Consider the following 27,893-nt stretch of genomic DNA (forward strand, 5'->3'; position numbering starts at 1 on the left):
GCTGGTCTTGTGTTTTACACTGTCCGTAAAGTCTTCGACTATCCTTAATCCTGGGGTACCTCTTCTCTCATTTCCATCATCCACCAGCCCCCACCAAGAGCAGTTTTTGCACACGAACCCACCTGCTCACTCCCGGCCAAACTGAATATCAAACTCCTGGCTGACAATCTGCCATTCCCTGCATCTTGAGTATTTTCGCAAATCCAAGGCCCAAATGTTAGCTCCTCTCTCTTTTCAAAAGCCATTTGTCTTAAGTATAATCCCTAAACACGTGACCCTCTTCTCATCCAACAGTAAGGGGTGAGTCCTGGAGTCTGGGCTTGGTGGGCTCTGGTGATCTGAATGATGGAGAGTGGTGGGAATCTGGTTTGGTGTCTCCCTAGGTACTCATGAAATGAGGGCTCAGTCTTCCGCGTAGCAATGGGGGGGCGGCGGGTGTCTTAAGAGACAGGGCTTGTGTGGCGAGCTTGAAGTTTTTCAAGCACATCTTTGATCCCTTTTCTCTATTACTATAAATCTGGATCTATAATGAATTTATCTTTTACCACCACTAAATTGATTTCTTGGGAAAGACCAAGGTGGTCCTTGTGAGACTCTGGCTGGGCTGGTGTCTCAAGAGTGGGTGGTGGTATGGGGTCCCTTTCTGTCTCATCACACACTTGCGTCCTCTCACGGGCACTCCCGCCATGACACCACTAACCCTGGGGTCCTCACCAGAGCCAACCTTGACACTGTGCCATGCCTTCAAACCTCCAGAACCACAAGCTAAATTCTAGAAAGAAAAGAAAATGAGCTTTTCTCTATAAAGTGCACGGCCTCGGGTATTTTCTTATAGCAATGCTATGCTGAGCCACAGGGTCCGTTTGCAGACCAACCTTACAAAACCGGCTACTACCACCTCCGGTCCCTTGGAGGGCTTACTCTAGGAAAGAAGTCAACCACGATAAGAAGCAGAGCGTGCTCACCTTCTAGAGAGATCCACCTAGGAAAGACAAGGCCAAGGCCTCATTTGTCAGGTGAGTGAGACGTTTTGGATTCTTTCCTCTCCCACCAGCTGACGACCCTCCCTAAGCCTTCACCACAGCTCAGGTTCATGAATGACGATCGCTTTCCACCAGGGAATGACCACTTCCAGTTATTCCCTGACCAGAACGCCCACCCCACCCCTGGTCTCCTCACCTGGCCGATGCGCCTTTGGAACCGCCATGTTCATCACCCGCCCTCCATCCTGAGGTTTGGGAGGAGACGCAGTGAACCTGCAGATCCCCGATTCCGAAGGGGTGCTGGAGGTCAGACTGTCCGTGTACTCGTTTGTCCCTGCCGTCAGCTGCTCGGAGGAGGTGTCGGAGATGAAGCACTCCGTGACGGTGAACTTGGCGTGCCGCAGCTGCTCTTCCATCTTGGCGTGTTCGTAGGCCCTGGCCAGCTCCTCGTAGGTGGAGGAAGCGCTTTCCGTAGACACCATGCTGCTTCTCGCTCGGTCTACACCGGGGCAGAGAGGAAACACAACAGGTGATCCCCCACCCCATGTCTGTCCCCACCGGATGACCCTCTCTGGCTTCTGGATGCTTCTTACAGGTCACTGTAGGATGTGGTAGGAGCCTTGGCTATTTGTCAGAGGACTCTGCCTGTCTTTCTGAAGCCAGCTTGCTAAGTGTCAGCAATTTCAGCTCAGGGAATGCGTTTCAATTGAATCACGGTAGTCAGATGTCCCAACCCCAGACATCTCCATAAATAAGTAATGCTTTCCTTAAAGAACTCTGCTGTCAGCTAGGATGGGAGGGGTTGCGGTGTCACTGAGCTGCGGTCCCCTCCCCCCCCACCTGCAAATCGATCCACACCACAGAGACACTTTAATTGGCATGAATGATTGGAGCACTGAGGTTCAGCAACTCAGGCTTTCACTTGGGAGACAGACGGGAGGATGTGACTTTGCATAGAAATTGGCCACGAGGTAGAAAGGTCCTTGATCTCTGGGACCCCCCTCTCTGTTGTTACCACTCTTTATGGGGACAAGAAAACATCCAGGAGAAAAACTAGTACAAATGGGCCTAAATTTCAACTGGGCCACACGATCTCTGCTTTTCAAGCCTACTAAAAAGTTTTGAAGTCACTTCTGGGGAACTCTGAAAGCCTTCTAAGAGAAATAACAGCCCCCAAAAATAACAGCCATAAAAAACACTCCACCTTTAGATCCCTGGTTTTGAAATATAACATCAAGAACAAAAGAAAGATGAGTATATTAAAATTTCCTACAGCGATCAGGTTCAGAAATAATTTCTTTTCAAAATTTGGGAGGTTGGGGGGAGGGAGGTTAGGTGAGCCAAAACTATTCTTAGATCCTGTCTTCCTTCTCTCAGAAGGGAATCTTGGGGCTGCTGCCATGTGATAATGAAATAATTGATGGAATAACCGACCCTTGCTTAGTTGTCAGGTGGGCCGGCCTACGTCCCCTCTAGAGGGAGCTGTGACCTCCCTGGTATGGCAGCTTCAAGAGCATTATCTTAATCCTAGACATAGCAGGCCAGATGCCTAGAGTGCAGTCCACGATTACTGAGACAGTGTGGCGAGCGTGTGAAAACGTCTGCATTTCTCCCAGCTGGGTAGAAACTAAACAGAGACAACAGCATGGGTATGAGATTCGGGACACGCGCTAAAGAGATACCTTGGTGTGATTTTGCAGATAGATAGGCCTTGCATGAAAGAAATGCTGTCTGTACTGCCCCCCAACAATCTTCAAGGGGTCGTCACCGAGGATGTGCAGGGAAAGAAAGCCCTCTGCTTCCTCCCAGGGACCTCACGAGACACGGTGTGAACAAGAGCAAGGGTCGGGCTTTCGGGGCCCAGGGAGGAGGGGAAGCGTGGCCTCACCTGTGTCCTGTGATGGGCTGACGCTGTAGCTGTCACTCTCCTTGTCCACGGACCCCGTGGCCCTGGGCGTCGGCAGCCTCCAGTCTGTGGTGAGGGTGTGGGCGGAGATGGTCGGGTGGGGTCGGTTGAGGGTCCATTGGCTGGCGTACCGGTTCCTCGCCGTGGGCCCGGCCTTGGCATTCCGCCTGGTGGTAGGGTCTGCGAAGAACCAGGAGTCGTGAGTCCTTTTGTGCCTAGAGGGGGTGGTCCCATGGGCTGTCTCCCCTGGAGCACCCCCAGACAAACCTTCCACGCCCAGCCGGATTACCAGGGAGCCTTCCTTGGTTGTTTCTGTCTGGAGTGAAACAAATACTTGTGTGCATAGAAACTGAGGTGGTGGTGTGTGTTTGTGGAGCTGCAGGCAGGAGCCAGTGGGGCAGACTGGGCTTGGATCTCCACTCCAGTGAAGTGAAGAGAGAGATGTCTTAGCAGCAGAGAGGGTTGGAACCTGGAGTGCACGAGGAGACGTTCCAGGGCTGCAGGCAGAGGTAGCCTAGAGTCCTAACAGGGCCTTTATGCCTTTGGACCTCTGCCTCCCCGGGAGGAATGCTGCCTGGTTCGTTTGGGAGACTGGCTGGTCTCAGAGGGGAATGCTGCCTGGTTTGTTTGGAAGACTGGCTGGCCATGCAGAACCCCGCTTCACTGCTGGGCCCCAGTGCAACCGTTTCAAAGGAGGTAAGAGGGTCAACTGTGTGACACTGCTGTGACACTGCAGCATGGCTGCTCTGGCGTTGGTCATGAGCCAGGGGTCCCTCTGTGGATCCATCCATGGAGCCCAGAGCAGCCCCTGATACACAGAGCTCCCCAAACCAATTCCTACAGCCTGGGGTCGCTTTATGAAATAGCGTGGCAGCGAAGAGGCGTGTGACCCCATCACGAGGTGACAACACGGAGCCCAAACATTCTGCCTTTGCCCGTCGCTTAGTCACGGAAGACCTCGTCTCAGTCATCTAAATTTCAGCAATATTTACATGACAATGACTTCTGTGTGTTTGGGGGGTGTGGGTGTGGTGTTGTGGGCCGTGTGTCCGTTCTGGGGCTTGAATTCAGGACCTCATGCTCTGACTGGCTTTTTCACTCAAGGCTGGCACTCTACCACTTGAGCCATGGCTCCACTTCCAGCTTTTTGCTGGTTAATTGGACTTTTCTGCCTCAGTCAGCTTTGAAGTGAGATTCTCTGTCCTCATAGCTAGGATTACAGGCATGAGCCACCAGTACCTGGCTGACAATAACTTCCTCATAATCCTTCTTGGAGTCTGGGAGCTTGACACCGAAGAAGGGTGAAATGACTTTCTTGGTAAATGGAAGATTTTCCCTTCTGCAAATTTCTTGTTATTGGATTTTTGAACCAATTCATCACTCTAGGATGTCAGAGAACAGCATTAATAGGGCAGCCAATCAATAGCATTTAAGATTTCCTGGCTCATCTAAACACTGTCTTGGTCCATGCTCTCTGGGGCATTGGTTTTTTATTTTTTTTAAAGACACATTTCATTCCTAACTTGCAAAATTCCAGAGAGAGCTTTATTGGAAAGTTTTATTTTTATGGCTTTGATTAGAATGCAAATGAGCTATGCTAGAGTGTCCAAAACCCTCTACATAACAAGGTGTGAATGATAATTGTGTTTCTCTACTGAAACCTCTACGAGACAGAAAAACACTGTCATGGGTAGGAGGCTAAATGTCTTCCAGGCGCTATCGACATGATAAGTGGAGCTTGAATAAGTGCAGCTTGTTATTTAAATGCTAATGAATCTTCTCCAGAAAATTACCCAGTCCCTTACATAAGTTTTCAGGAATCTCATTTTTATATTTCTTTCATTTATTTATTAGTGTGTGTGCCAGTGCTAGGGCTTAAACTTGGGGCCTGGGCATTGTCTCTTAGCTTCTTTGCTCAAGGCTAGCACTCTACCACTTGAGCTACATATCCACTTCTGGCTTTTTGGTGGTTAATTGGAGAGAAGGGATTTCAATCACAACCCTCAGATCTCAGCTTCCTGAATAGTTAGGATTAGACATGTGAGTTACTGGCTCATGGTTATTGGTTACATGGGGGGAGTTTGGTAGTACCCCAACCCTTCCACCCTCCCTGCGCTTCTCCTTTTAAGCTAGCTCTACAGCAGTGGCAGGGCAGAGATGTCCCTTTCACCAGACCTCCCCCAGGTGGACAGCACTGTATTTGGAAAATTCCTCGGGGAATCGCACATCAGCCTCTATTTGAAGCCAGCACTCTTTTCAGGATTCAGGTTAATTTTGAGTATTATTCCCTGCCCCCTCCTTTTTTTTTTTTTTAATGGGTGAGAACATCTTTACCAGTGGCCTGATAATACTGAAAATATAGGTCACGGTACTTGTTTCCTGAGTGGACGGTACCCTGCGGTGCTGCTCTGCACTCACAGGTATCCTGGAGTGGGGGGAGCTGCCTCTGGGCTAGAATATGAGGGTTTCTGATACATTAAAAATGAATTAATGTATCCACGTCTACTTCAGAGTTTATGGTATAGGGAAGCTGGTATTTAGATTCCACTCAGTTCTGTCTTTTGTGTAACGTACAGTTCAGTTAATAAACAAATCTATGTGGGTATTTACTGTCCCGCCTGGGAAGTATTTCGCTACCTCCCCCCACCCCACATGACATCCAAATACAAATAAAACTTGGAGATTAAGCATCATCTTGCCAAGAAACCAATGCGTGAGAGGGCAAAGGATATAAATAGCTCTTGGCCTTTCAACAATGGGTCTAAGCCTGCATTACATTTCTGCCCATTAAATCAAATTATTTTAATTATCCTGAATCTGGGATAAGAGAGGATTTTGAGGATAATAGGGTTCCAGAGTAGGTCATATGCACCGAGATCCCCGCATTAATCTGCTTTCATCTTTGGCTGGCAGTTTTCCTGTCCTACAGATGCAAGACGTCAGCTTGTGTGATGGCTTTATGGGTCCCCACACAGAGGATAAACTGATAGACCTGGTGTCCCATCCAGAACTAATCCATGTTGTAAGCTCTTCATATATATGTGTATGTGTGTGTGTGTGTGTGTGTGTGTGTGTGTGTGTGTGTGTGTGTGTATATATATACACACACATATAATTTCTTATATAAAAGTGACAGTATTTTTATCCAACCTACTTACATTTTAAACAAACTTTCAATCATTTCTAGGTTACCTGTATGCAGATGCTATGAAAATAGTCATTACACAGTGCTTAGTGAATAACCCACTGCTGACTGGATCCACAGATGTGAGTCCTACAATCCTACGGACCTGGAAGACTCAATATCTCCATCTATGTATCTGATCTTGATCGATAGATCTATTCACACACATACATATACACCTTGGGCACAGAGACAGACGTGTATGTGTGCCTCTCTGTGTGCACATGTGTGCATGTGTCTAGTCTTTGATTCCCATGCACGTATCCTTTAAGTATTTTAGTATCATCATCTCTACATGGAGGCCGCATGCAATGTGGCACTGATCAGGGCCTCTGGAGGCCCAGCAGGTGGATTAGGAAGGCTGAAAACTCAGACAGTGTGATAGAAAAGCCTCCATAAAAATTACTAACCCAGGGCCGGGTACCTGGCTTAGTGGTAGAGCGCTTGCCTAGCATGCATGAAGCCCTGGGTTTGATTCTTCAGTACCACACACACACAGAAAAAGCCGGAAGTGGCTGTGGCTCAAGTGGTAGAGCACTAGCCTCAAGCAAAAGAAAATCAGGGACAGTGTCCGTGCCCTGAGTTCAAGCCCCAGGACCAGCAAAAAATAAAAATAAAAGAAATTACAAACATAGATGGCTCAGGCGCCAGGGCACAGGAAGGGACTTCCTTCTCCTGGCTCTGGCGCTCTCAAGCCGTCTAGGTTTCTCTGCACTGGAAGGTTGGCCTGTGGGGGCCAGGTGGGGTAGGTGTAGGATCCGGTTCCATCCTCTGGATGAGGCTGGCGGGGAGGGGGGGGGACTTTGAAGCCATGACTTGAGGGATCATTGCCTCACCACCACTGTGGAAGTTAGGCAGGCACAGAAGGGAAGGTGCAAAGGTGTGTGCCCAGGCTGGGCTGGCTCCCGGGAGCTCCTCCCACAGCCTGCAACCCAGAGTGAGTGGGATCTCAGCAGCACTCACACAGGAGGGTCTGAAGATCTGCCTGATCCAGTCAAGCTGCAGCCAGGCGGGACCCCAGATGCAGGTCTGGCTCCTTGTGCATAGGAGAGACCTGGTAACATTTGCCCTGACAGTCTCTCACCTTGCCCTAGCTGAAGAATACATGCCAGAAATAGTGAAGTTCCCACCATTAGATTTGTCCCACTGTAGGGTACTACCACCATTTATTAAATCTGAGAAAGAACTTTTGAACCTTTCTGTTCATGGACAATTAATAATAACTCTGCACCTTTTGCACTTGCCCTGAATTTGATCCTAATCACTGAGAACAGCACAATGAATGCCCCAAAGAAATCACTACCAACAATGAACATGTCGTAGACTCCCATTTGGATCAATCAGCTGGTGTCTTTAGTGCACGTGGTTAGAAAAGCAAGGCTAAAAAGGAATACCGTAATACCAGATGCTGGGAAAGGCTGGTGCTCCAAGTGGAGCTGGAGAGCAGAGGCAGCAAAGTTAAGGCCTGTGTTTATCATTATATCCAGTTGACTCTCCATACCCATGAGTTCTGTTCTCAAGGGTCCAACGAAGCATACATCAAAAATATCCTTAAAAAAAGTGTATCTGTGCTAAATAACTGCAGTACTCTGTCATTATCTCTGGCCAATGCAATGTCACAACTATCTCCATAGGATTTTCCTTGTATTTGGTATTGAAAGTTATCCGAGATGATTTATATTCCAAAGCTGTGTCGATTTCTACAAAGGACTTGAGCTTCCCAAGACTTCTGGAACTGATGCTTCTACGAATGCTTAGGGACAAGTACCAAAACATTTTCAAGACTGATCCTTATCAGTTTGTGTGTCTTCCGCCATTTGCAAGTGGAAAAAAATGATCTGTTTCCCTAGGTAACGAGGTAGACGTGACCTGTGCCATTATGCCGGGAGGTGTCAAAAGAGACACCTCTGCTGGGTGCGAATGCACATCCCCTCCCTGATCCGACGTCAAGGCAGGGACAAGAAGCAGAGGACAAGTGAATGGGCCGTCCAGGGCCTAGTCAAGCTACTCTGTGTCCTTTCTTTGCCATCACTATTATTCTGATCTCAGAGCTGATTGCTGCTAGGAGCTCCAACACTGTTAGCAGGCATTGGACAAGGAAGGCACTAGAGCTTGCTTCAAGAGTGCGTCACAAGGGACAGGAAGGAGACTGAGGTGAAGGAGGTGCTGGAAGAGATGGGTTGAGAGTTGTTGCCATTTCTTCCATCCTCATAATCAGAGTATCTGCTGCAACCCTCTGGCACATTACTAAAATGTTTACAAACATCATCTCTGCAAGGCAGTCATTTTAGTGTGTGAACAACATATTGTAGGTGCTCTTCTTAAAAGGGCAGAATTCCTGCAGCAGCAACACAGTCAGTCCTAACATACAAGGTGGCTTGTTAGCACTTTCCTAGCTGTGTATGTATCTTTGAGGACTGGTTCCAGGAACCCCTTACACAGCAAAACTATGGATACTCTGGTCCTTGAGATCAAATGACATAACACTGATATACAGCCTACATCCATCATCTTTACACTTCAAATAGCTTCTAAGTGACTAAGAATACTTAGCATGGTATAAGCCCCATGCAAATACTTATCAGACTACATTCTTTAGAGGAAGGTGGAAACAACCTGTGCATGTATAGTACAGGTGAAATTTATCCCTATGAATGTGTTTGATTTGCATTTGGCTGAGGATACAGAACCTAGGGACATAGAGGGCTTAGTGTAGAAATGAATTTCTGTAAATACGGACAAGACCAGGAGGAACAAGAATCTGCCCCCTGGGATGGAAACAGTGCAGGTGTGCCACGTGGACAGGGGGGAAGTTCTGGTCACAGGACACAGGCAGAGAAGCGGGCTCCTGAAAGTTCATGAACATGAACCTGCTTGGGGGACAGAGGCCCACAGTTTCTAATTCTAGAGAAAAAAGAAGAATGCTGTCAATCCCTCCCACTATGGTTTGGGGAAAATATTTAGTGGGAAAAAAGACATAATCCCTACCGTCTTTGTTGAACACAGAGTGCTTGGCAGATGATAAATGAATAAATTCATCTTTGGATGAATCCATAGACTGCTGTTTTCATATTAAAACAAATGTTTCTTAAAATCAGTGTCATAAAACCTTCAGATTCAGAGTATGAATCGTGTTTGGGGGAAGAGGGGCAGCCAGAGACAGTTGCAGGAATTGGGGTGACTTTTGCTGGTGTCACTAAACCAACCTTCAGTGGAATGAATGCTCCCTGAGAGGGAAGAAGCATTTTTGTTTCAGTTTGGTTTGGTTTCTTTGTTGTCGCTTTGCTTCTCTGCAGTACGGGGGATTGAACTCATGACCTTGCACTTTCTCTACCGCTTGACCCTCATGAGGCCCCGGTCGAGTACTGTTCTTAAAACAACTGGTGGAGAAGAACAACACTGCTGCTCTGCCTGGCTCAGGGGCCCTGGGGGCCGGGCAGCTCTCCTTCATGGCTTCTCTCAACGCAGGCGGCAGCTGCCCGTGTCCCCTACATTGACCAACAGCTCTGGGAGCTTCACCTCTGTCTGCATTTTACCTCCAGCCTTGACTCATGCCTTACCATCCAAGGACCAGACCTTCCCCAAGGACGCCCCCCCCCCCCCCCCGCACTCTCCATCTACTCATTCTGTTCTTACTGAGAAATAGACAAAATCCAAAACCGCGGCTCCTCATGAGATGCCTTCCTCCACTAAAGTGGAATGAATGAATGTCATTTCCCCCCTCCTTCCCGCCCCCCCCCGCATCCCTGCCATGAGCCCTGAGCTCTCGATGTAAAGCAAAGCATGAACAAATATTTTTGCACGTGCGGTGAGCGAATCCTTCAACTTCCCCGTGGGGCTTAACGCTGAATGTATATATCTGAGCTGGACGTCGGCCTCCGGGGTCTCCTGCCATGGCTCCTCTATGACTGGCTTTTGGTCCCCCTGTGTCTCTCAGATTCCTGTCACTGTTGATATTTTAAATGCCATTAAAGCCACTTCTCATTACCTTGGGGGCTTATTATTCGCACAGCCGGAAGATTTCCTTCCTGGGGCTTCCTTGTTACCATGGCTTCTCCTGCCTGGACTACTTGGACCAGCCTTTGGGCGGGGCTCTGGTCCTTGAGCGGCTGGGCTCACAAAGGCTGTTGTGCGGTGAGCAGAGCAGGCTGGAGAGTTGCCACTGGGCAGGGGTGGGGCTGAGCCAGATCTCTGGTTCTCTGTCTGTGTAGTAACACTTGGGGAGGGAGGGCCCCCGACAACTCCTCTACTTGGGAAGGAAAGCCTCCCTGCCCCCCCCACAACCCCTTCAGAATCAGCTCAGAATTTGCTACTGCCAAGAGCATGGGCCCTACCCTCATTGAACTAGACTAGCATCTCTAGGGCAGGACCACAAATTGGTATTATTTTAAACAGGTCCCCCTGAGTGAGTCACACACACACACACACACACACACACACACACACACACACACACACCCTGAGTGAGTCACACACACACACACACATACACACACACACACACACACACACACACACACACACACACACACACACACACACACACAGACAACTCCCTGACCATCTGTCCTGTTTTCTCTGTCTGCAGCTACTGTTTCCAGCAATTTCCATGCTGACAGAGTCAATGGAATGCCAAAACTGAGGAGGTATCCAATTACCTTCCAAGTCTGTCAACTTGCCCTGATACTTCAGCAAAAAGTGGCCTGGAAACCTAGCACGGAAGTGCCTGGAAGAAGCCACAAGCCGTGCCGAGACCATCTCGGTGGGGAAGCCGAATGCTGACCACATGCCAGGCCTTGGAGCTAGCTCACAGACGCAGCCCCTGCCACTCAGGCTCTCCCGTCCTCAGAGAGGAAAGGGGGCGAGGTCAGAGACAGAGCGCTCGGGAGCCCGTCCTTCAGGTGACCCCCCTCCTGGCACTGTGGGCTCTCCCCCTTGTGCAGCATTTATTATTTGCTAACCAACTTCTTAGCTTGATGAATCTCGCTGCCTTCCCTCAGCAGCGCACAAGCTAGAATTGATAACAAATAGCTTCCAACATGACAAAACTACTCTCAGAATGTAAATTGTTGCAAAGAGCATGATGACAGAGACTTAAAAGCTCAACATCAAAGCTTCCAAAACGATAATAATTGGGACATCAATTTCTTAGTCTTTAAGATGATTGAGGAACAATTTCAATTATGAAGAAACAAGATTATCTAATTAGTAAACTCTAGATACATATTACAGGGGTTAACTTCACTGCAGTAATTAATTTCCATACATTATGGAAGCAAACATAAATAGCGGAGACCAACATAATCTCCGTTTTGACCAGGACTATAACTTTCCTCTGGGCTGGGTTGTCTGCCTGACTTCTCTGACTCTTTCCCCTTCTGAAAGACTATGATTGCTTTCTGAGTAGGTGCCTGCCTACCTACAAGGAAAATTATATCATCTTTATGCCCAGTACTGGAGTAGGGTAGCATAGGGTAGTTTAAATTAAAAGAAAAAAGTCTACCTGAGGGGCTGGGAAGGTGGCTCAGTGGTAGAGTGCTTGTCTTACATGCATGAGGCCCTGGGTTCAATTCCTCAGCACCACATAAGCAGAAAAAGCTGTAAGTGGTGCTGTCGCTCAAGTGGTAGAGTGCTTGCCTTGAGCTGAAGAGCTGAGGGACAGTGCTCAGGCCCAGAGTTCAGGTCCCATGACTGACATCCCCCCCCAAAAAAAAATGTCTACCTGAAATTTCTAGCATTTTCCACAATGAGCCAATATCAAGACTTACGGGCTTCAATTGGTGTCATTCTAATAATCACTTAGATGAAACAATAAAAACTCAATACACCAAGGAAAGGTTTAAAGAAGCCGTTAGATCTGTTTGCTTCTTAAGTGTGGGATTTTAGGGCCCCTGCGCCTCCCCCAGCTGGCAGTTGCCAGGGACGGAACGGTAATGTTTACAGCAGTGAAAACACTCACTCGTGCCCGGCCGAGCATCCGACACATCCACCAGGGGCCCGGTGGCCTGCGACACTGACTGGTAGTGGACCGTGTGGGTCACCGTCAAGGACTTCTGTTTCGCGGCTTCTCCAAAGTCGGCATCGGTCAGCAAGACGGTGGAGCGGTCATCTGTGGGAAAGTGAGAACACAGCACGCCAGGCATTTTACAACCCTCTTCCAAGTTCTTAGGAAATGATCCTTCCATGGTTGTCCAAAGGGGGTTCAATTCAGTACATCAGTTATGTGTACAGGGATTCTTGATGAGCACCGCCCTTCCCAACACTCTCTCAACCCCACCGCTCTCCTCAAGCTACCTGGCTCCACATCCACGCGTGAACATGGAGGGCTACCCTGTTACATCACTCCCTGGCCTTTATTCTCCATGAGCATCTTCATTACTGTTAACCACAAAGACCACAACCTCATCCACAGCAAAGAAGGTGACAGGACTCCTCCCCCTAGGAGAACGGCTCCACAGTGTTAAAAATGGCAGCTCGCACTCGGAGTCAACTTTGAATCTTCACTTGCAGAGAAGGCTCAGTTCTTCTCTTTGGGCCCAGTTTCTTTCCTGAACTCAGGAGCTCACCCTTGCCTGGCTAGCTTTCAGGGTTGGTGGTCTCCCACTGGAGCCATGCCTCTAATCTGGCTTTTTGCTAGTTATTTTGCAGATGGAGGTTTTTTTTGTTGCTGCTGCTGTTGCTGTTGGTTGTGGGGTTTGAACTCAAGGCTTGGGTGCTGTCTTTGAGCTCCTTTGGCTCAAGACTAGCGTGCTACCCCTTTGCTCCTAAATGGACATTTTAACACAGCTTTGGGTTTTTTATGCTCGTCAGAAGCTCTCTGGAGACATGATCAGCAATGTCAGCAGTCCCTGCACCCCCAGCGGCTAGGCTGCCATCGAGAAAGAGTCCCTTTGATTACTAGAGGGCTAGATTTGGAGCCGGGAGCACACTTGTCAGCACTGACCCCTGGGGCTGCCCCTGGCTGAACTTGCAGATGTGTGGAGGGCAAAATGGAAAGGCTGGTCTTCAGTCCTTACCTACTTCTCTACTAAGGATTGAGTGTGTTCCTTTCTCTTCCCACTTCTTCTGAGCTTTCATTTCTCAAGTGCATGCTTTAATTGACTTCTTCCAACATGACTCACTTGTCAGACTTCCAGAGTCCTAAGGGCGTGGGCTCTAGAAGGCTAGGGCGGTAGGAGCCTGGGGTGGGGAGGATTCTACACATCTCAGGACCCTACAGGAACAGCTGCTGGGCTGCGAGCTGTGATTTGGCTGTCTCTGGATTTGCAGTTCTCTTCTGGGATATGTTTCACACGTTCTTAAGAGCTTTTGTACTCCCAAAGCAACTTTGGTTAGGAGATGTGTTTCCCCCCCGCCCCCCTGAATTTTCCAGGATCGCAGCCCTGGATAATGCTTGCATGCGTTTATCAGTCAGCAGGGCCCCAGGATGCAGGCCTGACACCGGCGCGGTGATATAAACGTCGTAAACAACACGGCAAGGCTTCTGTGCCCAAAAAAGGCTCTGGACAGAGCGAACCTTACCAAATCCAATTAATCAGATCTGGCAGGGAAGGAAAGCCTCTTGAAGTTAGAATCAAATTTCTTGGCACAGGACCCCAGGAGAGGCTGCCAAGCTGTCTGCTAGCATCCCAGTGGGCTGCAGTGTGCAGGTTGGTACCGAGGTGGGCGCCAAAGCTGGGCTTGGAGGTCTGGCACTGCAGCTGTCACTCGATCCCTGGTCGAGGGTGGCCTTTTTCAGAGACCATGTCTCCCCATCGGAGCTGGCACCAGAAGTCTTGCATCTACATCCATTTTCCATTAGTCATAAGGAATCTTTGGGGTTCTGAGGGGCAGTTGATGATGGACGGGGCTGGGGAACTTGAGGTGCTTACCATCAGGAGCTTAACTACTAACTCTGGCTGGAACTGAACGGCAGCCTAATATTTGGATTTTTAAAGTCAGATCCCAGAGCTGTATACTGGGACTGTATACAGCTCCACTTCCTCAGTGGTTAGAAGAAACTATCAACCCACTGTTTGGAATTATGAAGAGGCAAATCTTGGTCACAGATAAGCAGACTGGGAGGGATCTTGGGCTAGAAGTCATGGGTCCAGGCAGACTGGCAGACTCTCTTTGGTGTTAAGCCAGCAATGACTAGCTCTGGGAGGCTGCGTATCATGTAGAGAACCCATCAGCTCTCTGCGGTAGCCACCGTATGTAGAAGTTACCAGTGGGCCTAGTCAGAAACACATATTCAATATCATAACCATGTTATGCAACCATAGGGACTTTGATGCGCTAACCTACCCTATTATACTGCTGATATAAAAGCAATGTCTTCAATGATGTGGACTAGAGGGTTACATTAAATGCTTATAACATGCTGATCAAAGTACCTGGTATTACATTTTTACTTGTTTCAAGAGAAAATTTGGTTTCATATTCAGTCTGTTGAATTAAATGGAAAAGGAAACAAGAAAGTGAATGGTGAACAAAATAGATGCCTAATACTTCCTGTACTTTGGCCCAGCACCCACCCTATACAATATAAGAAATCAGGATTTAACAGACATCATTTTATCTCATGAAGGCTGTAATGCTGGTCTTTATTAATCTTTCCATGCCTGGGCTAGATGGATATCCAAAGAAGGATGCCTTAGAACCTTAGGCCTTCCAGAACCTTGGAGCCATGAGGACGAAATATCTCCCCTGGCTGGTGGGACAGGAGGGGTGAAGGCGATGCCGGAGACTCTCTGCCCATCTGGCTTCCTTCATGAGCTTCCTGCTTGGAGGGATTCAGGGAATGAGCTAGGGGCCAAGCCATGGTGCCCAGACCACAGGAAAGGGTTGTCCTGGCACCCAGTGACAGCAATCCCCTTCCAAAACCTGGTGAAAAGAGGCAGCTGCAGAGCCTGCCTCAGAATCCTTTCTCTAGGTCCTGGAATGCGAGGGTTCCTGAGGTGAAACAGCTGCTGGTGTAGAAGCAGGTGGCCACAGCCTGGAGGAGGAGGGCAGGGCGGTGAAGCAGGTGTCCAGCTAGGGACACCGGGTTCTGTTCCTGGTAGCTACAGGAACTCTGCATCTCAGTTGCAAAAGTAGTACCTTTCCCATAAGCTGGCATGAAGTGAAAACAAAATCATGCACAAAAGCCAGTGTGTCACTTAGAGATCTCTTGATAAATGTTAGCCACCCTCTGGTTGTTACAGGGTAGAGAGAGGCTAGAGACAAGCCATCTGGATTACAGTGGATGAGCCACAGCATCTCTTCCATTGCTGTTATAGAAAGGAGAAATGCGGGGCGGGGGGGGGGGAGTGGCTATAGTCCTTCCCTAGCCTAGGAGATTATGGGATGCTGAGAAGCGGGGAGGGAACAGGTACCCTGTGTGAGGCCTTTGTTTAATGAGAAAACTTAGTGGAAGTTGCCCTTATCAGGGTTTAGTAGAAGTGTGTGGACTGGATTTCCAAGACTGGGCTTTGTTGTGATAGCCTTCTGGGTTTATTTCATTATGGCTGTCTGGTCTTTGATGCAGCATAAATCACTTTCCCAGAAAGGACTCAGAGCAGATCAGAGCTGGGAACTCTCATCACAGGCAATCACTGCGGTGTTAGGGAAGTTCGTGTTCCCTGCCTCTCTGCTGGTACTTAATATTCTCCTTGACTTTTGTATTCATGGAACATTCAAGGTGTTCTCCTACCTCATATTTCCCATGCTTTGGGGGTTTGGCTGACAAAGCATGTTTGTGATTGTGCCCACACAGGCCAATGTGTGATGTACAAGCAGGACATTTACCTATAGTCTCCATTGTGTCCCTCTCTTCAATCAATAGCTGAGCCCGGGGTATGTCGATGTGCATTCTCAGAGTTTGTTGTTGCTTGCTTAAGGTGTCCGAAGTTCGAGTATTCTTACTGGGAATAAAATAAGAACAATGTATTAACCAATCTAGTTCAGTGTTATATTATGTCAAAAATATGTGCCTGAAACACCAACATGGTTTATCATTCAGTTATACAAATGGCTTGTCGGGAGGGAGAAGAAAGAAAATCTGTAACATGACATTTTCCTCTTTTGGTCAAGTGATCATTTTTATTGTCTTATTTTTTTTAATAATCAATTCCATCAGTCAAAAGAGATTCACAAACATAAATTTCCAATGGATTGGTTCAAAATCCATCAGTGGAAACCTTTAGCAATTTTTCATTTCATTTGCTAAAGGAAAGAAAGAAGAATCTATTTTAAAAGCCACATTTTCTTTCGTCAGATACGAGATGCTCTGAGGTGGTGAGGGAAGAAATGTGTGAACCAATTGCTCATTGGCTGTTGGTTTTAATCACTGATTTCTTGTGTGTCTGGTTTAGTAGCAAATCACAAACCTTGTTAGCTTCTTGACATTAGTTTTGTTTCCCTAACCAACAATGCAGTTTGGAACGAAAGGGGGAAAAAGCACTTGCTGTAATAATTTTATCTCAAAATTTGTGTACCAGAAAATTGCTTTGAGAACGAGTTCTGTGAAAGTGATTACAAGTAAGTGGTAAAATGGCACAGGATGGGATTATCACGTTTGGTTACAGCCCAAGTAACCACCAGCCTCACTGATGTGCAGAAATCTAGCAAAAAGCCAATAAAGGCCTTCATTAGTTAATCCACACTTGAGAATGGCTGCTCTGGCTTCACAAAACGATGAGAATTGATGGGATGTTAAAACACTGTTTACTGAAGCAGCCTCTAAGAAGCAGCAGCCACTGGGATGGGTCAATCAACCAGAATGCACAACTGTGTCTCAAACATGGTCAAAATCTGTCTTGGGAATGACTGACTTCCGGAGCCTCTTTCACCCTGTTGTGGTTTAGCAGTGTACCCAGTACTCCAATAGAGAATAAGAACAAAGTAAGCACTTTACCCAGAGCCCCAGAATCCCTCCACAGATCCCGCAGTCTCTACTCCAAAACCAAGCAGCTGATTGGACTTTGCCCTGAAGGTCAAATTTACCCAGTAGCTCCCATGGAGTTCATGCTAGCTAACGTTCAGGCTAGTGTTCTGAGTGTCTTACAATGCCCTTTTCTTTGTATGAGTCTAAACGAAACATCCCATGAACAGCCCAACACCGGAAAGGAGCAACTTTTCTCTGAGGACTTGCTCTTGAACCAGATTTTTTCCCCTCTACAGAGTAATTGGGTTATGTACCCTTGATCATGCTAATTACTCATTTGGCCTCATTTTTCACATGGTCTCTATACTACTTCAAATTACTTTTGTAACTACCTTCTCAGTTCACTTGTGGTTAAAGAGAAAAGAAGAAAAGAGAAGAAGAAGCTGAGATTCAAATTTTTATGGAAAATGAGCATTTTGGTTCCTTGGGGTGCTGCATTCATGTCATACTTAGACAAGCTATATTTCTACAAAAAAAAAAAACATACGGGGAACTACTCCTCTGTGAATATCTGAAAGATCTGTTTAGAGACTCCACTAGGGACTTGAGCTTGTCCTTGTACCAAAAATAGAAGTGTGAGCTAGTTCCTTCTGCTTATCATGAATAGTTATGAGCTCTCTGCTGCTGTTCTATTAAACAAGTATGAGCACCAAGAGAAGGCTATACTTAAACAACAATACGGGATCTGTTGTCAGACTGACACAGGAAGCAAGCTAAATAACCACTGCAATTGCTGTTACCAGCACAAAGCCACATATGGTTATGCCTCATGAATAAGGACAATCAAGGAGAGAGGCAAATCCCTTCACCTCCAAAGACAGTCACCAGGACCCACCAATGGGAAGGCAAGACATTAATTCAATAAACCTTGACAGTCAGGTGCCAACTCCTTCTATCTCCTTTCACACAGAATATGCTCCACTCCATGCACCAACATCCCAGTGGCTCATTCTTTCCTTCTTGGAACTTGGCTTAGCTGCCATTGTTGGCATGGACTAGCCAGGCTGACACAAGAAGTCTCTAGGGTCTTGCCCATTCATTTTGTCTCCTTGGCACTTATTACTCTCCAGTATATATTTAATTGAGTCAATTTCATATATTTAATTAGTTTATCTCATTCATTATCTGTTTCTCCCACTGGGAATATACACTCCACAAGGGGTGTTTATATGTCTCTGCCCTGGTCCCCGTGTCTCTAGATAAGATAGCTAGATAGAAGCTAGGATAGTAGGTGGCCCAATGAGATGCCTCATAAATATTTATTAAGTAAATCATGCTATTTTGGGGTCACAACATGAGCAGTGTGGCACATCCCCAAAGGCTGTACTTCGGGTTAATAATATCCTTCCCATTCTAAAATGTTGGGTTTCAACTAAGCTGTTTCTAATGAAACCACATCTTATATTAACATTTGCTACCATAGTTGGTCTTTTATTGTTACACGATGGCTGATCATCAAGAGTATAATAACTGGTCATTATAAAGCAACAAGCCTTCGAAACAATTATTTGAAGAAACTTCATTTGCAAGCTCAAAGATGCTGCTGAATGTTTTCCTTGTGCCTCTTTTTAACAACCTAGGGCCTTGCTCAAAGTACTAGTTATTATTGAAATGCGGTCTTTGGCCATCCATTTGCCATCTGGCTGTTTGGTAAGACAGTGCCGATGGGGAAAGCCGAGGGTGGTTTGCGGGGTGCAGTATTTCTCAGCTCAGTCCAAGTGATTTGCTTTCATTACCATTAGTCAAAGGGCTGATAATCCCACTGAAATAGGCAAATCCTTCTTGGGCGCAATTGGAAAACAAATGCTATTTTCACCTAGATTGCAAAATGGTAAAGCCAGAAATAATTTTGTTTTTTAATTAAATGAGGTAAGTGGGATGTTCTCCCCCAAGATCAGCAAACTGGCTGTTGGCTGCATGCAGTCAGGAGCAGATGCTGGTGGCTGGCTTCGTGTTCTCCTGGCCCCAGCCTGCCTGGTCCTCAGCTGTCCAGAGAAGACAGCAGCCAAGATCAGCTCACACAGGCCAGTGTCTTCTCCTCACTGACGGATATGACTGACCCATCCTGGCCAGGACACATTCAAAATCTGATCTGCTGTAAATTGACCTGGTCTTGGGTTGCCTGGTTGGTAAACGGTCAAACCCTTGACGATTATAATCACTGCAGAAATCTACCTATCTGAGAAGCCCTTCCAGTCATGTTTGCCAGTTGGAGGAGAACCACATGGGTGATCTGAAATGGTAATGATGATTAGTGTTAGTGTTCTGAATTTCACCATGGCAACCATCCATCCGGGAGACCAGCATTAATTCCTGCTCTTCTCAGCAAGTGCTCTTACCACACAGGATTTACACCTTATGAACGAAGAGGATGCTTGGTAGTGCTTTGCTCCAGGGCTGTGAGAAGGGTGAGGGATGTACCCTAGGGCATCAGGAGAAGCGAAAAAGCAAGTCATCTTCAGTGAACCAATGTCAAACATGCCAGGGAATCATGGTTTCACAGCCTCTGGCCTGGGTTGAGGGATGGGTGGAGGAGGCAGCCAGGCAAAGAGCAAGGGAGCTGGGATAAGGGGGACTGGGAGTAAAGGTAGGGAGGGTGGCCTGTAGGTGCTCTCTGGTTGCTGGGAGGTGTACAGAGCCCTGCTGGGGGCCAGACTGGGACAGCTGAGAGGAACTGTGGTCACATGGCATCTAAAGGGACACCATCCACCACCCCAGCAGCCTTCGCCCACAGACTGGGGCTCCACATTCAAGAGGAGACAGCAAAGCAAATCAGTTCAAAGCTCAGTTTCTTGTTTTAAAGCCTGTACTGTGACGTTTGTTCTGTTAAGAACATTGGTCCTTGCCAGGCACCGGTGAGTCACACTTAACAATCCTAGCTACTCAGGAGGCTGAGGCCTGAGGATCAAGGAGAGTCTTATCTGAAATTAACCAGCAAAAAGCTGGAAGTGGAGGTGCAGCTCAAGTGGAAGAGCACCAGCCTTGAGTGACAAAGCAGTAGCTTAGCTGAGTTCAAGCCCTAGTACTGGAACGAAAATGAAAGAGAAAGAAAAGAAAATGTGTACAAATTCTATGAGCCTTTCTCTCTCTTCCCCTCTCTCTTTCCTACCTCCTCTCCATGTCCCTTCTCTTACTCCCTCTCTCCATTTCTCTCTCCTTTTCTCCTTCCCTCTCTCTCATTTCTCAGACCTGCAAGGGCAGGTATGCCTGGGTAGGACATAATGGGCCCACACATCTGTATCCTCCTGCTCAGCAAATAAGTATGGACTTCCAGAAGAGCGTGGCTGTGTGGTATTTCACGCAGCTTTTTGTACTCTCTCCTGGAAGTCTGGCCTCCCATGATTAAATCCCCGTCCTGAGACACATCTTCCTGGGACTTGCCTTACCTGTGGGCTCTAGCTCTACCTACCATCATTGGATGCTGAGAATGAATCCCCAGCGCAGCAGCATGACCTACGCACAGGTGTCTTTGTACCTGTCAACACCTCTTCCCAAACCCACCCTGTGACAGACAGGCTGGTGCGCTGCCTCTGTTTCCCTGCTCATGGGGAAATGGCATCGGCGCTCTGCTAACCATTCCTGCCCATCGCTTCCGTTATCCTGGATTCCTCCATGTCATTCTTCTACCTAGGACTCACACTGTTTGAAAACACCATGTGTCCAAAGACATCTGTGGGATACAGAATCTGGGCATCAGAGACGTTCCCCCTCTTGGCCTCTGTCCCCCAAACACTGGGGACAGGAGGCTCCTTATGAAGAATAAATGCTGGTTTTCTCTGAGGATATGAAGGCCCGCTGCTGTGAGGAGTAGAAAGACCACCCTCCCCTCTGCTCCCTCATCTCTCTTCTTCTCCTATGCGTCACCCTAACACAGCAACCCCAAGTTGACAGGTTTTTTCCCCCCTTTTCACCTTTGATTTGATCACATTATAAAAGAATTAACCTTCAAGTATCAGGGAGAGACACCAGGCCACTAATTTCTCACGTATGAATGCTGAGTATCAGAAGGCTCTGGTTGTTACATGGAGTTAGGAGGCTGGAAAGCATAAGACCACTGTTGGTGTGTGGCGGGGGTGGGGCTGCGCGGGAAATGGAGCCGAGCAACGTGGCGGGAACGGGCTCCTCTCTCCACAGCATTGCCCGCTGCCAGCCTGTGGATGCTTCAGAGCGCTGTGTCTTCTGCTGCTGTGAACACCGTGCTGTGTGTTCAGTCGTCCTGTGCACTCCACTGCAGTGGAGCCACTGCAGTGCTGGGAGCTCCCGGACTGGCGAGGGACACAGCTTCCGGACAGAGCGGGGAGGCCATGCCAGAGGAGCGAGTGCATGTGCAAGTGATGGGTGCCGAGAACACCAGACTCTCTCCTGGATGGGCCGTTGCCTGGGAAGAGCTCAGCACACGGCCCACAGCACACTTCCTTTGGTGGTTTGGCTTGACTCTGGCTCAATTGGTCAGAAAGAAGGCTTGGCCACAAAGGTCGCAAGTGTGGGTGGAGGCCTGGCGGAAGGGCCCCAGGATGCAAACTTGGGTCTGTGTTTTATTGGGAGCATGCTAGTGGCTGTGTCCACTCAACAGCACAGCCCCTGATGGCAGGTGTGGGAGGAGGTTACTCTGTGTCTACGTATCCAGCAAGACTTTGTCTAGATATTTTGGGATGCAAATGCAAATTATAGTGTCGAAGTGAAAATGTGACCTATTAAAAAAGTCAACAAGGCAAATGGAAACATCCTTTTAAACTGATCTGGAATTTTAGGCTCTTACCTCATGAGCATTTCAGCCAAACTCTTTGCATCTGGAAAAAGAAAGAAAGAATTAGTACAAGGTAAATAACTCATTAACATTCACATTGGCATTTATGACAAACGTTCTGCAGCCATTTGCGAATGTAATTATATACTCAGATCGCTACTAATGACCTACAGTTTTATGGATTCCTTATTTCTTCTATATGGGATTCTTTTCTTGTCATTTATTTATTGCAGGAATGATACTATAATTATCTGGTGGCCATAAAATCTCAGACATCTATTAATGTTTTTACGACAACCTATTCATTTGTCTCTTCTAGAACACTCTATTTTATTTTTTGCAGTCAGAAAACTTACACTTTGAAAGGAAGTCATGTGTGCTATATGACCCCACCAAAGATGGCCAAAGTAGCAAAGTCAAGAAGCTTGGGATGCCAGGGTTTATTCTTCCCTGGCAATCACTGGAACAGTTCTGCATTACGTGAGTGGTCAAATAATTCTGCGAATGGCACACTGCTCTCTTTAGAAAATTACACAAAAATTAATATTTTTTCCTTTGCATGACATTGTTTACTAAGATTCTGCTACCCTTATTATACAAGAAACATCATGTAAAATTTTCATAGAGGGAAAAAACCTACATATTTGGCAGTAGGATTTGTAAAAATTCTTTTTCTCCTTAAAATATGTGTTCTGTTTATACATTTTATCCTAGCAGAAGTGAAGGTTTCCTTTCTTAGGACACAAAAGCCTTATTTCTGTTTCTTCCATTTGCTCTCTGAATGACTTGATGTTATGTATCCTGTTTAATGAAGAGAACTTTCTGGAAATAGTTTCAGCTAACTGTGTGAGTGGCTTTATTTGAGAAACACATATGTTGGAGAGTTTTCACTTTGTTCTCTGGGGGTTGGTGTTTAATGCAATCAATCTCAATGGGGGGTGGGAATGTGGACTCAGGATAAATCACCAGACAGGCTGGCACTCGATGGCCTGAAGCTCCATGCTTCAAGTCGGCCACACCAGGACACACTGGTACCCTCAACGTGAGGTCCAGTTTTGTCACAGATGGGTTCAGAGTAGAAGACGGAACAAATCTCAGCTACTTCACCCACAGGAGACACAAAGGAAGACAAATAGCATTTAACGTGCCAGTCTGTTTCTGCATATTTGTCCACAAAGATGAAGTAAATAGAAAGAGTGTCTTCTCTTCCTGGGTGATTTAACACTTACGAAGTGGATGTAGAGAGAAACGAAAATCCAGAAACTGGGGATTGATGACTTCCATGGAAGGACCCACGGTGGTGAGCATGGTACTCTAAGGAAGATGGAAAAGTCTAAAAGGGACAGTGGCTTCAGCCACACTGGAGCAAAGCTGGCCCGGCCTGCCTCCCCCGGGCTTTGTCACCACCTTGTTCTCCCGTGGTCCTTCCAGAGCCACGTGCTACGGAATCACAGCGCCCCACAGTGCATCAGGCAAGAGCAGACCCGTTCAGGCCCACCTCCGCTGGGGACTGGTTCCCACAGTAGAGATGAGGAGAGTGGGTTTCAAGAATGTTCACGTCCATTGCCTATGTTTCAGTTTTGTTAAACCACATGATCCTCAAGATCATAAAGCAATGGATGGCAGGTGAGGAGAGCGGGGTCGGGTGGGCCCATCTGGAGAGAGAATGCAGGAGTGACCCCTGTCCGAGTGGCGCGTGGGACCGGAGCGGCTTGGGACCCGCAGGAGGCCTGTGTTGTACACAGAATGCTCAGAGTCACTGGAGCAGTGTGTTGGTTCAGTTTCCCCAGACAGAGAGGTTTCCAGGGTCGTGGTAGATACACATGGCCATGACACTACAGAGCTAAGGAGAGGAGGCGTGTGATGGGCTGTAGTCTAAAAGATGGAGCCTGGGCCAAGTGGAGGGGGAGGAAGGAGGCAGAGGTGGGGGTTGGCAGGAGGGAGCTCGAAGCTGGAATTCACACGGCTGGACAGGAGACAGGCACTGGGGCCGCACCATTTCCTCTGGAGAATCCAAGCGATGTGCTGTGAGGCCAGAGGAACGTGGGTGAGGCCACTGCGGGACTCTGTGAGCACCAGAGACCGGGTCTGGAGGGCACAGGGCAGAAAGGCGGCAGGGCCCAGGGGAATGGAGGGCTGTGTGTTCTTCTGGGCAGGACAGGGACGGAAGGGAAGGGCAGGACAGCGGCCACCTGGGTGAGAATGTAAGCAGCGCTTTGAGTGAAGCCCTTTGCGGTTGGGGAGATGCAGGGCAGAGCAGAGGGCTCTGGGTGTGGTTCAATGAGGAAGAATATAAAGAGAAGGTGACAGCGTCCTCGTTGTAACAGGATTTGTTAAGATCCCAGGGTCATAGAACAAAGGGCGGCATAGACTTTAAAATCAGCTTCCGGGGGAAGCTTGGGACTCTGTTCCCAGAGTCTTGGGTGGATGCTAGCATGAGCGCTGTGGCCGACACATGGCGGTGCAGGTTCTGGACTGGGCTCCTGGGCACTCTGGTGGCATGGCTGCGGCCGTGCACGGGGGTGTACCCCAGGACTGACCTGCTCCCCCAACACCTCAACACCTCGTCACCAGACTTGCTCCTTACAGGTCCCATTTCCTAACTCAGCTCTCACGTGTGCTTACATCTACCGCACTGTCTCCCTAACTCCAGCTGCTCAGCCTTCTCTGTGAAAGGGTCTTGAACCCTGCCTTGCCAGGCCACCCCTGGTCCCCAAGACTCTCAAGGGGACTTCCTCTCTTCCCCTTCCCCGCCCCATGTTCCCCTGCACAGACGAGGCTTGGCTGCCCGGCTGGCACCTCCTGTTCTCTGTTCCCCCTCCTGCCGCTTTCTGCCATGACTCTAATGGCGCCAGCCTTGTGAGGCCTCCAGTGTCTCCCGGCTCCCGGAAGATGCGACCTGCTCCGGGCTCCCTCCCGGCCCCAGTGGGCGGTCAGCCCTGTGGTGGTTCTCGAGGGTTCCGGGTTACCCAGCCAACGTGGTCTCCAGGCCTCCACGGGCCACGGCAGTCCCAGCTGGTGGCCCCTCCCTCCCAACTCTCTGTTGTTCTCATGCGCTCTCTCTCTCTCTCTCTCTCTCTCTCTCTCTCTCTCTCTCTCTCTCTCTCTCTCTCTCTCTCTCTCTCTTTCTCTTTCCCCCACTCTGCTCTTTATATCTTAGGTATAACCCAGACCCTGGTAGAGAAGAGATCCTGCACAAACTCTTCCCAAGGATATATTCACAGTTGTTAAAAAAAAACACCTCTCCCCCTCCCCTCTGGTGGTGAAATTCCTGATGCTTTCTCTACTTGTCCATCCTGATGGAATCCTCTGGAACCATCAGCAAACCATGAAAATGACCCCCTTGAGTGGCTGTTTTGTTGCTTGGCATCAGCTATCTCTTTTTCCAGATTAAATTCTGTAAAGTTGTCAATCATTTCTCATAGGATATGGTTTCTAGCTAATCCTTTTTTGTTTCTGGTCTTGGGGTTTGAATTCAGGGCCTGGGTGCTATGCCTTTAGCCCCTGAGCCACAGCTCTACTTCCAGCTTTTTGGTGGTTGATTGGAGAGAAGAGTCTCATGGACTTTTCTTCCCTGGGCCAGCTTCAAACCCTGATCCTGAGATCTGAGGATTATAGGTATAAGCCACCGGTGCCTGGCTTTCTAAGTAAGTTTTTACTTGGCACTCTCTTCTACAAAGATATATGATTTCTTCTTGTCTTCTACTTTGTGAGGCCCACAACAGACATTGGTGATTTTTAGTATTTTTTTTCTATTATAGTAATGCCAGCAAAATGCTCATTAGTGATCATACGATCATGTACTTTACAATTTGCATAGTGAACTTTACACTTATCCTGATTAAGATGTGGCTTCTGGTTCCAACCGTTCAAAGACTCTTAGAGTTTGGATCCCTTCCCCCAGTACACTGCCCTCCTCACTCAGGAGTGAGCTGCCTCAGAGCCTGGCTCAGCCCGCCAGGGGTTCCCCCTAGGGGAGCCACATGCTCCTTGATGGGAAGCACTGTGGAAACACAAACCGGGGTTCATCCAGACCCCTGGTGGCCCTGCCCGTCCCTAGCTGCCTACCCACCATCCTCTGTATAACCCAAACTAATGTATAAGGTCCAGCAAATAGGCACAAAGTATGACCTAATTAACTCCAGTTTGCCACTGAGTATTCAAAAGACCTTGAGATTATATGTTGGATAATTGTGTTCAGAAACTGAAGTTATTTCCCTCTCTGGGGTGTTTTAGGGCTGTAACCCACGAAAACTTTCTTGATCTCTCCAGTGGAGGGATTTCTCTTCAGTGAAATGTCTTAGCATTTATTGGTGTCAACGTTTTGCTGCCTGTCATTTGGAAATGTGTAACTGTTGTTTGTCAACATTGCTTGAAAAAGCAAATCTCCAGTTCCTCCCACCAATAGGCAGTGCACAGTTAAATCTGAAGGAACAAAATTATTTCAACTTATCAGGGATTTGATAATTTTGTCAAGCATTCTGAGTTCTCTCTCTCTCTTCCTGTGTGTCTGTCTGTCTCTCTCCTTCCCTTTCTCTCCCTTTCCCCCCTCTCTCTCTATTTCTACCCCTCCTTCTCTCTCTCTCTTTCTCCCTCTCCCCCTTCTCTCCATCTCTTTCCTTCTCTGTGCCTATCTTTGGCTTTCTCTCTTTCGCACTCCCTCTTTGCCTTCCTGCTTAATCTCTACCCCTTCCCTCCCTCCCATGCTTTTTATAATTCCTGGTCCACATTTTCTGGTGTGAAGAACGCTTCCTCTGGTTCATGTCAAGACAAAGCAGATGCAGAGAGGCATCTTTTCCATCCGCCATCTGTTCCCATGAGAACATTACCCACAGTCCTGTTCTTCAGGCCCAAACCAGCCAGACACAGCCCTTTGTGTTGCCTCTCACATCTTCTCATACATTTCAGATCAACTGAGATTTAGACATCTGTCTTGAAGCTCCTGGCTTACTATAGTCCTGGGGTCTGTGACCCAACTGTGATCGGAGAGGGGCAGATGGAGAAAGTCCACCAGAGTCCAGCCATGAGCACTGTAGTGACACATGGAAGGAAGAGCTGTGGGAGAAGCACGTTTCCAGCACTCTGAACGGTGAGTCAGGTGATCATGAGGTAAAAGGTCATGTGCCTAGGAGAGCAGCTTCATTTGAGTGTTGGGGCGAAAGCAGACCGTGAGCACTTGGGAGTGGACGAGAGCCAATGTGGCTGACTCACAATGCTTTCAAGAACTCAGCGATGAAAAGAAGGAAGACAGAAGACGAAGGGCAATGAACGTTAAGATAAAAGAATGAATGGATGGAGTATTTAGTGGGAAATCATACCGTTGTAAAGCAGCTATTGATGTGATGAGTGATGGTTAAATCTTTCTTTAAAATGACGCTCAGTACATGTGGTCAGATTTCATCATGATCTTTCCCCATGTGCTCATAGGCATTCTGATCATTCTTGCCCTCTTTACAACTCTCCCTGCCCTTTCCCATTTCTAAATCTGTTAAGCTTACTTCCTACGAATGGAACAGCCCATTTCTTCCTGGACTGTGCTTCCCGGGAAGAGGACTGGGCACCTGGTCTCCTTCTGTCCCAACGGATATGCGAGTCTGGACCACTTCCCTGAGGACAGAGCCTGTCTAGCCTTTAGTTTTCAAGTGACCAAGAGGTATAATAAGGCTAAACTCATACTCAACCTCTTTGCCCAATTGTTGAGAGACTAAAGCAAGGGGATATAAAGTGTTCTGGAAACACACAGCTCAAGCTGGTCTTGGGAGAGGTACCTGCAGGTGGAGAAGCATAGCAGCCCACTCCCTGAGCACTGAGGACACTGCCCACCCCCAAGCCTGCCTGTGCAGGGAAGGGGGCTACCCACTGGGCACCGCCACCGGCCACAGGATGCGGGGGCCAGGTACTCCTAGACCTCACCCACAAGCCTTTCTTGGAGACCACGCTTCCTCCTAGTTTGTATTCCCAAGTGTTTCTTTAACAAAGAAGATTCTCACTTATAGCCACAGCCTGGTTCATGTCTGATGTTGCATTCCAGGGAAATGGAACATACTGGAGCTAACCTCGATGAGGCGGTTGCTGGCACACTCACAGAAAGAAAACAAGGAAAGAAAACCATTTAGGGTAGCAGATCTCCTCTTGCCTTTGCATCCATCAGAAGCTTTTATCTGCAG

General features: G+C 47.9%; 1 protein-coding gene across 1 annotated transcript in view; it reads right to left on the minus strand.

Moving 5' to 3' along the window:
• Dscam (DS cell adhesion molecule) overlaps nt 1–27,893 on the minus strand; it is a 448,055-nt gene that overhangs the window by 15,254 nt on the left and 404,908 nt on the right. The window contains exons 28-32 of the mRNA XM_070030727.1: nt 21,739–21,769; nt 15,842–15,957; nt 12,033–12,182; nt 2,872–3,069; nt 1,180–1,482 (exon numbers count right to left, since the gene is read on the minus strand). Coding sequence (XP_069886828.1) covers nt 1,180–1,482; nt 2,872–3,069; nt 12,033–12,182; nt 15,842–15,957; nt 21,739–21,769 — 798 coding nt within the window. The remainder of the gene's footprint in view (nt 1–1,179; nt 1,483–2,871; nt 3,070–12,032; nt 12,183–15,841; nt 15,958–21,738; nt 21,770–27,893) is intronic.

This window comes from Dipodomys merriami, unplaced genomic scaffold (assembly GCF_024711535.1).
Source record: "Dipodomys merriami isolate MVZ:Mamm:240054 unplaced genomic scaffold, mDipMer1.0.p SCAF_2, whole genome shotgun sequence".
Taxonomy (NCBI): domain Eukaryota; kingdom Metazoa; phylum Chordata; class Mammalia; order Rodentia; family Heteromyidae; genus Dipodomys; species Dipodomys merriami.